Source organism: Harpia harpyja, chromosome 5, assembly GCF_026419915.1.
Source record: "Harpia harpyja isolate bHarHar1 chromosome 5, bHarHar1 primary haplotype, whole genome shotgun sequence".
Taxonomy (NCBI): Eukaryota; Metazoa; Chordata; class Aves; order Accipitriformes; family Accipitridae; genus Harpia; species Harpia harpyja.
Window position 1 is genome coordinate 22,384,422 of NC_068944.1, and position 12,523 is coordinate 22,396,944.

The window sequence follows — 12,523 nt, forward strand, 5'->3', positions numbered from 1 at the left end:
ACCATATGGTCCCAATTAATCGTTTTGCTTTATCTGTGCCATGATATTATCAGCCACTATATTTAGAGACGAAGGACTCTGCTGCGCTTCTGCACATACGCCTGTATAGGGAGAACAACTGATATGGAAAGTTACTGGGGGATGTGGGTAAGAGTTTAAAAAAAAAAGGATATTTTTATTTAACTACATATGAAAATACAGACAGTAGTCAGTGGTGTATTTTTTTGTTCACCCATAATACCCAATCCATAGCTGTAATTTTTGTATTACTGAGGAATTTTGCGGCTATGTTTTTGACATCTAAGAAGACCCGAGAAGAGTCTGGGATAGTGGAATAAATGTTGTAATTAGTTTGTGCTGAGATAGTCAGCAAAGAGATACTTAACAATGGAAACCCAAAAGGGTGAGTTTTTCAATGATGTGAAAGGGCATCCAGTGGTTAAAAGCCCCTCTCAAGGTGTTTGGGAGGACTGAAGAATGTCTCTCCTTTCTTAAAACTGTTGGTTCAGGCTGTCTGTATGTTCATATGAAATGCCATCTTAGCAGCAAAAGATCTAAAAAGAAATTGAGTGTGTATTTTTGGGGGTGTTTTCTGATTTTTAATGGAAAATCAATGTCTAAAGCATAAGCTCCATAGCAGGAGAATGGCTTCTTCAGCAAACTCCCATAGCCAAAACACAGAGGGTGGGAAGGCTCTAACCTGAAAAATGTCTGCATCCCTGTGAATGACTACTGCCCGGCATTCACTGGAGATCTGTTCTGGCCCTGTCCTCAGCATAGCAGCACCATGATAAATTTGAAGTATAAGAAATGTGTCTGTATTTCAGCCTAGATCAGGGTCCCTGATGTAAGTAACACCTTATTTTTAGTTTCAGTGAATAAAAAATAATAACTCTGATTTTCAAGCAGCAGGAAGGGACTGAGTGATTCTTGCCCGTTAGGAAGAACTCAGCAACTCACATGCATTACCTGAGTGGTTTTGTTGTGCTGTATGAGGGCCATCCTTTGATTCCCTTTTAGCCACAGACCCGTGAGGCACAGGTTACGATGGAGAGTGATACCCAACAGTTGTCTTCTGTCCTCTGCAGAAATAGTGGACTGATTTTTGGAGGAGGGGGCATAACAGGTACACTGCTCGGTGTGTTTTAGGCTCCTGCTGCCAGAAGCACCTCCAAAGAAGTTCCTTACGCTGGGTTCCAAGTTTCGCTACAGCGGCCGGACGCAGGCCCAGACAAGAAGAGCCAGCGCCCTCATAGACCGTCCCGCACCTTACTTTGAGCGGTCTTCTAGTAAACGTTACACTATGTCTCGCAGCTTAGATGGGGGTAAGGTCCTCTCACTTGACTTTGTCAAAACTTATCATCACGGTGGTCACTGCTTTAGATTAGGTATAAACCTCTTATCTCATGTCTTTGAGCATCGGCTGAGTGGAGGCTGTGAGTACCTGCATGTTCACTGCAGGGGTAGGGGAAGACACAGAGAAATACTGTGCTAAAAAATGTACTGCTGTGGTCCTTACAAAGTGTTTGCCTGGAGGAGGCCCTTGGGAGCCCACTCTTTGTGGAGCCTCTCTCCTTGGCCTCACACCTGCAAAGCACTTCCCAGCTTTGGAGAAGGACGGGGCGCCTGGACCTGCCCGCCCGCCCAAGTCAGGCTTCAACGCATTTTCAGGGTTTGCATGAGTAACAGTTTGAGGTTTGGTTTAATTTGGCTTTTTTTCCTATGTAGGTTTTTCATTTAAGTGTATGTTACAATTCATAAATGAATTATTGCCTTCGATTGAGTAATAACACTTGCTTCCAATTACCTCGTGTCCTAGTTGAATGAGCGCTAACAGGCTTTTTCCATACATTACTTTTGAAGTTGTGAGATGGAGAGTAACATATGCAGGTTAATAGTACATCTTTCCTCCTCCTCTCTTTCTCCACGGTTCATGGAGGTCACGGTTCTGCTGCTCCCTTAGGTTAAACCAGTGTGTGATTCAGAGTCTCAGCTACTTCATCAGCTGTTACTGTTGTCAGCTGTTGCATAAAAAGAGGGTGTAGTTTATTCTTGTAGAAAAAAAGACTGAGACTAAATTCAGAATTGCTACAGTTTGGAAAAAAAAAAAAAAAAAGGTGAATTCTCCTGCAGAATATCACAAACAAACTGCAATGAGTATAGTTGATGGCGGGGAGGGGGAGAAGCTTTCATTTAAAAGTACTAGTGACAAGCCTTCTTTTCTTCCCCTAAAGGTGCTGCTTGTCATTAATTATTTTGGAATCTTCTAATTCTGATGTGCTTCTTGCTCGTTACCAAGCAACTGGTGACCTGATTGCTGTGCATGTGTCTCAAAGCAGAAATTACCCTTCTGTGTTATTTTGTTTGTAACATCTAAACAAGATGTCTCCCTCGAGTCCCTTTGCTTTCTCCTGCCTCCTAAGCTCATTCCTGAGAGGCAAGAGATCTGAAACGCTTTTTCCCAGCATTTGTTGGACTCCGCAAGGTTTTTATTATGTTAATTTACATAAGTGCAAATGGGGAAAAGAGGTTTTTTAATCAGTGCTTATGATTTCTTCACTAATGTTGTTACTGTAACGCAAATGTGGCTGTAACGTTCTGCATCACAACTACACTGTGACCCTGGCCCTGTCGTTTGTTACAGATGCAAGTAAATTCATAAATTCTAATAGTCCTTTTGACTTAGAAATTAGTTACACAGTAGTCAAGAGCATATTAATGTTTTGATTACATTCTATCTATAAATTTACTATTTATTTCAAAATTATTTATATATATATTTAAGTTTGCTGAATTATAGAATGTTTACATCTAAAGTATTCTGGTTTGGTCCACTGAATTGAATGCCATCACTTCCCAGAATTTCTTAGGACAATGAGCTCACTTAACTGGCAGACTTTAATACTCAGTAATACAAAGATCCCACTTCTTGATTCTCAGATATTATGCCTGTGTTTCATCAATATTGTCATTTCCTGTAATGCAGCACATTACTTACTGCGTTGTTATATTCTGACAGATTTCCAAAAAAATCTCTTCCACCCCCATGGCTGATGTCATAGCTGGTTCTCCTTATGTTTCCTGCCTGATAACTGTGGCAACGCATTGATTTTTTTCTGATGTTTTGCTACAGTAGCACTTTTAATGGCTTGCTAACATTTAACAACTGTGTAATGCGCACATTAGCTACAGTAATGTGTGTATACACATGTATAATACACGTTTATGCATAAAAGCTGCAGGTTTTCTTTCAAGTAAACAGTTTTATTTAAATGTATGCACATGCTTCTGGTTTCCTGAAACATGACATAGTTGTGTTTTCAGCAGTATCTCAAATGATTTACTAACCCAGCTTTTTAATTTTACGCAGCTTCTCAGCAAAAGCTATTTCAGACTTTCCCTCTTTAAATATTTGCTTTTAGCATCAGTGAATGAAAACCATGAAATGTACATGAAGGATTCTGTGTCTGCTGCAGAGGTTGGTACTGGCCAGTACGCCACAACAAAGGGCATCTCTCAGACCAACTTGATAACCACTGTGACTCCAGAGAAAAAGGCAGAAGAGGAGAAGGATGATGAAGAGGGCAAAAAGAAGAGAGCAGAGGAGGTCACCCCAATCTCAGCAATACGCCATGACACCAAGGTAGAGTTCTGAGGTTTTTGTATTAAACCGACCTGCCTGGAGAGCGCTTGGAGAAACGCAGAATTGTGAGGGAGGGAGGGAGGACATACCTAGTTCTGTGAAAGGAAACTAGAATGTACGCAGTTGTATGTACGTGTATATACATGTCTTGAATCAGTATTTTTATAGTCCTTTTGCATTTCATATGTTGATACAAAAGTTAGTTCCTGCCTTGGACTGTTTTTTGAAATCCGTTTAGCAGTCTGCACAGTGTTTTTTACATAGCATTCAAGAGGTCTTTACGAAATACCCAAAAGTAGCCTGGCAGCAGTGCACGTTTTGCTCCTTTGGTCTTCAGTCGTATTTTGACTTTAGTATGGGCATTGTGTTTTTTATTTTTTGACAAGGCAACAAAATAGTTCTGTGTTCTTGTATGTACCTCTGTGCTTTAAAAGTATTGTATTTTTCCCATGTACTTCTCCTAATGCTGTTTCCTTGCTTGTATTTCAATAAGCATTTTTCTCTGTTAACTTTGGGGCATTAATATACTATTATAAGCTTTTCTTCCTGGCTTACAAAAGCATTTGCTTCCCTCGTTTGAAGTTTGCATTGAAGAAAACTGTTTTTGTTGATGATTCTCTGCTCAGTTGTTAAATTTGATTCATCCCTCGCCATCTCCAATCCCACCACCACACATATGGCTCTGCATTATATCTCCTGAGTTATTAAGGTGGGGTAAATCAAATGAGGACAGAGAAGATACTGAATTTCAGAGATTGACAGTGAAGAGAAATACGGTAGAATCAGAAAAGTTTGGGTATAAAATGTCCTCTGTTTCTTTTACATTGAGGAGAAGAAAACAGCATGTGAAATATTGAATCTAGGATATCATTCAAAAAGTGTACTATGGAATGTGCTTGCTGAACAAGTAAGATTTACCCTCTTCATTTATGAGGAAAAACTTTGATGTATACCTTTACACCCACAAAACTGTCATGCATGCAAATGTTAGAACCGGAACTTCTAGCCTTGTCATATAAGGCCTCAATGAGCTACATAGCTAAAGCATCAAGTCCTCAAAAAGAGTTGCAATTAAGGTACCAAAAATCAGAAACAAATTGAATTACTGAAAATTGCAGATAAGAAAAGATTTTCTTTTGAAAGTGTGCGCTGTAATTGTAGCATTAAAAAAAAAATCTCTAAAATTTAACTGGGCTCTTCTAGAAACTCCATTAGTTTCTGCATGAAGAAACATTGATGAAAATCAAATATGCAGAAAATATCCAATAGAAACTGATTCTGTTCCAAGTGTTTGTTAATTTAGGTCAATGGAGAGATCAGCTGCATTTCAAAGATCATCTGTTCCTTTCATATGGCTAGAAATAATCAAAGATATTTGTAGGATAATATTTTGATGGTACATGCACAAATGAATGATTTCTACCCCCCAAGAGGTGGGTTCTGTTTAAACCATCCATTAATAGAGCTTCAGTTCTATAAGCCTATAGAGACCTCAGTCCTGCTTCCACTGGACCTGCTAATAGCTTTGTCATTCATCATAAAGAGAATAGGGTCTCAAGAAACACAGGACAAATTTGAAATCAAATTCCTATTTGAGGGTATATAAATTTTATAGGTAGCTCTTCAACTTTTCCACTAAGACATTTTTCCTTTGTTTTATGCATATGTATTTAAGTACCAGAAGTTATTCTAGATATTAACACTGCAAAGATGTCAGCAAGTGAGTAGTTTGTATTAGCAAAGAATAAATTTACTTTGGCTTTTTTGCCTTTACAATATAAAGAGAAGTTCTGTGTATTTAGCTCACATAAAATCCTGTGAGTCCATCAGCATTAAATTTTGACTTGAGCGTACTGCGTTAAGCCCATAAAGAAGACATTTGTAAGCGATTTGAAGTTAGGCTTGGTTTTGGTTGCTTAATTCGGGAATACAGATTGTCTGAACTGATAGATTGGTTTTTTAACTGTTCTGGTTAGAGAAGAGAGAGAAGCAAAACGTTAAGAGGAGGGGAAGGAGCTCTTCCGTGTAAATATTGGACTTAAATCACATTCCTATCATTAATACACCTGGTAAAGATTAGGCTTAGTAGCTAGCATTGATGCAACCTGTCTCTAAAACTTGGATGCTGCTTGTCGGCTCAGATTTGGCACCAGCTTGTACAGGCAAATGCTGTTTTGGCTTTGAAGTCATTTTGCTCTTGGGAGCTGGGAGGGGCAGTGGGGTTGAAATGGCTTTTATAGCCCCTTGGGGAGAGGCATGGTGGATGGACCAGCTTAGGCACTTAGGGTTTGGTCACGGAGCCAGTCTGCCACTTCAGCTAACTGCGCCTAGTTGACTTTGGCCAAAATGTCCCTGATCCATCAGCATTGTGGCTGGGGTATTTTGGTGGCAATGGTGGTGGTTGTTCTTCTAAGGAGCAGTTGTGGCTGCCATCAGCGAGCGTTTTAGGTGGCGGTCACCCCTCCTGCTGAATCACCTCCTTCCTCCTACCAATTTTTTGTCCTTGAATGACCGTAAAGACTGGTTGAATGCCCTGCAAGCAGCATATCAAACCAAATCCTGCTTGTTGGGAGCCAATATTCTTTGCATTGTGGTAAAATTAGTAGCAAAAGCATTGGGTACATTTTTACCTCTTTGCTATGGGTCAAGAGTCACTTTTTGACTGTGCGGAGATGTGGCTGTGTGGGGCACGGACCCCTCTCTGGTCAGCCCCCCTTCAGACCCTCAGTGAGAGAGCACAGGGTCTGCCTCGCCAGCACCCTCAGCTCCCTTCTTTCATTGCGCTGCCAAAGCGGTGGGGCGCAGCATGGAGGGGCAGCAGGGCGCGTGGCCGGTGGGAGGGCAGCCCCCCGGCACTGCCCGCTCCAGCTCACGGCGGGCAGAGGTGAGGGGGCAGGGCTGTGGGGATGCCGGTCGGAGGGCAGGCTGGGTGGTGATGGGAGCCGCGCTGAGGGGCTGGCTGCTGGAGTAGGTATCGAGCTAGTGCAGTTTCTTCCATTGGTAACAGCTGACATATGGTTTTATGCCCCCCTAAACCAGAATGTGGGGTTTTTAGGTTTAGGACCTAGATTTTTTTTTTTTTTTTTTTAATTTTAATAATGTTTAAGATTTGTAAAATTTTTTTACAATAGTAATGGAGGAATTTGGGCACATACAGTTTTAAGTCCTTGGGTTTTTAGTTATTACTGCTGAGGTTGTCCAAGATGGGAAGCATCTGGCCCCCACTGGGTCTCCTGCTGACTGCAGGAGTGCTATCACAAGCAGTGTTGGTATTAAAAATACATTCCCTGGTTTCTTTGTTGCTCTCCGTGTACTTCATGTTTGAAAGCTCCTTATGATCTGAAGCCAGTCTTACAGTAAGTGGAAATTGGCAGCACCTGAAACTCCACATATGGCTGTGAAGGTTTTTATGTAAATCCCTTGCTGCAGATGACTAGACAAATGCTGAATCAAGAAGTTGCCTGTTGTAAGCTGTAACCCTGACTCACTAATACCTGTGGTGTGTGGCATGAGAACATGCACCATTTAACTCGGTGGAAAGCTGTGGTGTTAAAATACTGTTTATAATTTTATATATATATATTATTTATCATCACGTAAGAAAATTAACTAATTACAGTTTTCTTTTTGTCCTTTTGCTTTCGCGCCTTGTTTGCTGCTCTTTCTCTGTCACCAGCCATCTTTGCTTGACACTGACTCCTACCACCCCTCGCCATCCTCACAGCCTGGCCCCCACGTATCTTCAGCAAAGCTTCGCAGGAGATGCAAGGAGAGCGCTCGAACAAAGTCCTTAGGTTGTGAGGCGCCCAAAGAGAGCGCTCCAAAGCACGGCGAGTCCGAGCCAGACTCTGACAGAAAGGGGCGAGTTTGCTCCGCTGAGCAAGACGTGGCTTTCGGCTATAAGCAAAAAGCCAGCAAAGGCGGAACGCTGTTTTCCTTCTCCTTGCAACTTCCAGAGTCATTTCCTTCCCTCCTGGATGACGACGGCTACCTGTCGCTCCCTAACCTCTCTGAAACCAACCTTCTGCCTGCCAGCGTGCAGCACTTCCTTCCCATCCGCTCCCCCTCTCTGGTGCCTTGCTTCCTCTTCATTTTTTTCTTTCTGCTCTCTGCCTCTTTCTCAGTGCCATACGCCCTCACTCTCTCCTTTCCTCTGGCTATGTGTCTCTGCTACCTGGAGCCCAAGGCGGCCTCCTTGAGTGCCTCACTTGCCAATGACCTGAGTGACAGTTCAGAGGAAGAGGTGTGTACCTCGGCATCGAACACACTCTTTTTCGTGTTCAGTGCTTCAGTCCTAACCAGTGTTAGATTGCTGCAATAGTGGTCCTACTTTCAGAGCCTCATTTCTGTCTGTGCTGATATGTTAGAAGGGGTGGTTTTGGTTTTTTTGGTTTGGGAGTTGTTTTTTTTTATTTTTTTTTTTTTTCTCATGTTGGGAGTGCAGCTTGGGGCCCAGGGTTAGGCACAACACTGTGTGGAAGTGGCTTGGCTTGAACTGTGTCAGCTGATGCAAAGTGACTTGCACTGAACAAATTGCCACTGATCAGCTCTGAAGTATTGTTATCTGAATCCACCAAGACCTTTTCTTCCCCCTATCACTTTACACTAGGGTTAGAATAGCTATCTAAATAGTGGGTATTAAGTACAGTTTCCTGCAGAATTACATATGCATGCATATATATGTGTATGCATATACATTATATTTATATAATTAGCTACCCAATAACAGCAGGCACCCTCACCAACTTCAGCATGTTCAAAATTGAGGAGGACTCAGCTTTTTGCAAGAGGCTATCAGCCCAAGCCCAGAAAAGGCTTTCTGGTCCAGCAAAACCTGGATCTGGATTTTCAGCCTTCAACCCATCTCTGCTGCAGATTAAATTGTTTTCTTGTGCTTAAATCCAGTGTATCAGTGAGAGGTCAGATTGGGACAGCTGTTGCGCAGCTTTTGGGGGAGCATGCCACGTGGGCCATCTTGCCATTTGCAGTGGTCAATTAGCACTGCCAAAACCAATGCCTCACGCCACCAGGGTTATCACAGGCAGATAAACCACCTGCAGTAGGAGTCCCCAGTGGTTCTGGGAACTGTGGATGTGGTAGTATATCCAGAAGAAGGAAAGGAAACTGCTTGTTTAAGTAACAGAGTAACTGGCATCTCAGTTTTTGCTGGTGCCTAGTTATTCTTTGTTGACAGAATAAAATGATGAGTTCATTTTTGCCTTGTTTTTCTTTTTTCCCCTTCATCTTCAAATGCAGAAATACGGTTTCGCTTTGTATGTAAAAAGCCCCCAGATCAGATAATCACAGACGAGTTGGCCGTTTGTAAAAAGCCATCTTGGCCACTTGTTAATGCCATTGCAGGAATTGTCTTCAGTAAACCAGCTTGCACATCTAAACATTTGTGTAATCTGCTGCTGTTGGTTTTGTTTGACTTGGTGCAGGATTTCATTTCCTTTTTATGGAAAGGCAAAAGTCGCATCAATTTATCTTGTAAAAACATTGTCTTTAGATGCTTTTGGCTCTGTGATGCCTAACAACTAAATAATAATGTGCAGTTTCTGATAAAAGGCATCCAAAATGTTGCTGTCTCATTTCGTGTCCTCATTTTGAGATAGCATTTAGGTCTCAATTTGCATTAGCTCTGCACTTGGATTAATCTAATAGCAATAACAGCATTAATACAGTGCCAGCTCCAGAGGCAATAATGAGGCAGTGTTTATGTAATACATTGGTCTGTTCCTCTTTCAGAAATGAGCACTTCTTTTCGTTAGTAAAGTTAGAAAGTATTGAGCATAAAACCATGTAAAATAGGCTTTTTAGTGTTGCTTTTTTATGAGGGTGATTACTTTGGCAGCGCTTCCTGGCAGACAACACAGACTTGTGCCTAATCCAGGGGGTATTTCTTGTTCAAAATATTGCATGAAAGTGAGTATGTTTTAAACTCGGGCATGTCTGCATTACATTGGCAAAACAAATCACAGCAATTAGGATCGCACGTTAGAGGAGGTGCAGCCGCAGCATCTCAGGAGGTAGCTGCCTTCCCTTCCTGCTCGATCCCTCGCCCGCCCACGAGCCCCACCAGCAGCTGCACTACAGCCCACCTCAGAGTTGAGCCCGACCTTTCTTACTATCCGCTCCGGAGGAGACCTGCCTTGCTCAGCCTTAATTCGCATTCCCTGCTCTGCGATAACCCCAGATCTTTATTTCAAGTAACTCAGTAATTCTGACTTCAACTCCATGGCTGTTGATTGGCTTATTAGCAGACACGTATGTTGCAATAAAGCAAATTTTATGCCTTATTTAGGATTTCATTGCTGTTATGGTAAAAGAAATAGAAACCTCCCCCCCCCCCCCCCCAGTTCACAAAAGATTGCACACAGCGATGCAGAAGGCTACAACCAGTATCCTGAACCAATCTCATACCTTGTTGAGTTCTGTTCTCCCTCGAGCAGTGCATCTGGAGGCAGTCCGTGCAGTCGGAGACAGAATCACCCCTTAGATTTCATTAGCTTCCGTGTTTGTACCTTAGCAGCTAATATTGCTATTGACTTTTCTCTAATGTTCCCAGCTTCAAGTTCTTAAATGAACCCTATGTGCCAGACTCACATGTTACAGTGCCTTGACACAAATCTTTTAATTCCTTTGAAATGCCTAGATTCATTAATTACTCTTTTTTTTTTTGTAAATAGGAGTGACAGTGCATAGATTTTTTTTTTTACATTGCCATACTTTTACAATTGCTTATAATGTTATAAAGATGTCAGACCCTTCACTAATAAAGAAAAAATTTTCTAACACTTTAGTGAAAGCAATTTGACCAGCTAGGTAGACTATACTGGCATTACAGTTTTCATTTAAAAATAAAAGTGGTCTGTCTAGTGAGTGGTTATTTCTTGAAAAATTGCATGTAACTTGCATTCATGCACTTACAGAATAGTACAAAATGCCTGCTTATTCTTCTGCCTGTCATACAAGCAATACAAATTATTCAAAGGAAGGAATGATAGAAAACAAAGCAATGAAAAAATATCAAAAAGGCAGTTCTATGAAACATTAGAGTTATCAGAAAATGATAGAAGATAGGAAATTCAAAATTAAGACTGATACTCCATCCACCAGTAGGTTGCTTTTTTCTCTTGTTTCATACTGATGTGATTTGAGGATGAGACGTATTGTCCTAGCTTTAAATTACCTGCCTGGGTTACTTTAGATTATCTAAGGCCCACAGAAAACCACTAATCAAAACCAGAGCTTTCAGTGATGTTAAAACAACTTGGATGTGCCAATCTGGGGCAGTAGGGAGCACTTTCTTTACTTACTGGTTTTCCATAAGCTTGCATAACACCAAAAATAGTCATTTGAACTCTCTTCTCAGCCTGTAGTAACCTACACTCGACTCTCTATTTATTAAATCTCGACACTTGCATTCTCCGCTAAAATGTTCTTCGCAGTGTCGAGCAAAGCAGGGATAGATCAGTCTGTGCAATGCTGTGCTTTGTTTCATTTTTATCACTCGTACCTAGTAAGTGTTTTTTGGGGTGGGGGGAGTTACTTTTATTTTTCTCCTGCTTTCATCCATATTCTTAAACGGAATGAGAAGTATTTTTGATTCTTTTAATGGCAGTTTTCTTTCTTTTTACTATTGGTAACAATATCAGCTGCTCTTTATTGGAACTGAGTGGGATCTGAGCCTTACCATTACTCCACAGACAGACAGTAGATGGGCTGGGGATATGGTTATTTGAACTCTTTGGTAATGCAGACAGCCTCATGGTGTATAAATGTGGAGACAAGAACAACTTCTGTACAAATGAGGGGCTGAAAGTCAGGTGACTGTTAAAGTAGCCTTTTTTTTTTTTTTTTAATTATCTTTTCCCCCTCCAGATAAAAAGTCAACCACCACATTAATCTATATTGGATAGAAAAAAAATCTGATGAATAATTTTCATTTAAAAAAAAATTATGGGAGGAAAAGTTTGTTTAAAAAATATTAGCTTTTTTTCTTCCCCCCATTTTTTTTAAAGCCACCTGGCTTTCTTAAGAAAAAAATCCGCTATTCAAATAACACTTTTCCAGTAAAGTTTTGTTTGGCTTATAAATTTGTTCCAGTAAAGCCATATACTGTGTACAGTACGCCTCAAGTCTTCCTCTGAGTCTGTTCTGTTTACTAATATAGCATTTTATTTTGCTTCTTTGACTTGTGCGTGGTTTGAAAAGCAATGCTAATGCAGTTCACAGGGATGTTGAATTTAACAGTGCCCCGTGTGAGCCGTGTGTACTGATGAGCTGGGTTTATTCTTTATTCCTGCCTTCCTCTTGGGACCCGGTTACTTGTCTAACCAAATAGACTGACAGTGAGCAGACGGATACTGCAGCCGATGGTGAGACCACTGCCACTGAGGTTTGTACAGTCGCCGGCACCCAGCTATGGCAGGGGAGAGCGTTTTGCCTCATCCCTTCCCAACCCTGGGCATGAGGGCTAAACCATCAGGATCCCTCTCTGTGTGTGTGTGCATGTGTGTGCATGCGAGTGTGAACGTTTTGCTCGGGGAGCTCGAGTTTTCAGTGCTCCCGATGGGTTCCTCTTATTTCTGTGCTCAGTTTGGAGACTGCAAGGCCTCTGTGCCGTGCGGATAGCGGGGCAGTAGCAGGGTCTCCTGCCCCAACGCCGCCCACCTGGACGGTCATGCTGGCCAGATTGTGCCCTGGGTTTTTCTGTTTGCTTGTTTGCTCCTACAGGCTGCAGCCTGTGTGAGAGAGCGGGGGGGGGGGGGGGCGAAGACAGTAAAAAGCAGTTTTCAAATTTTCTGGATAAAGTTATTTCCACATTATAAATACCTAAGGTTTTCCTTTAATGTAATTTCACGTGTCATCTTCACG

The 12,523-nt window shown here is 41.7% G+C and overlaps 1 protein-coding gene across 30 annotated transcripts in view; it reads left to right on the forward strand.

Annotated features, from left to right (window-relative positions):
• The window catches only part of EPB41L3 (erythrocyte membrane protein band 4.1 like 3), a 150,220-nt gene that overhangs the window by 121,214 nt on the left and 16,483 nt on the right, over window positions 1-12,523 (forward strand). For 16 of the 30 annotated variants that reach the window (XM_052787334.1, XM_052787336.1, XM_052787329.1 and 13 more), the window contains exons 11-14: window positions 1,150-1,325; window positions 3,423-3,643; window positions 7,320-7,886; window positions 11,991-12,044. In XM_052787334.1, coding sequence (XP_052643294.1) covers window positions 1,150-1,325; window positions 3,423-3,643; window positions 7,320-7,886; window positions 11,991-12,044 — 1,018 coding nt within the window. The remainder of the gene's footprint in view (window positions 1-1,149; window positions 1,326-3,422; window positions 3,644-7,319; window positions 7,887-11,990; window positions 12,045-12,523) is intronic. The other 14 variants (XM_052787337.1, XM_052787340.1, XM_052787353.1 and 11 more) reach the window with 5 other exon arrangements.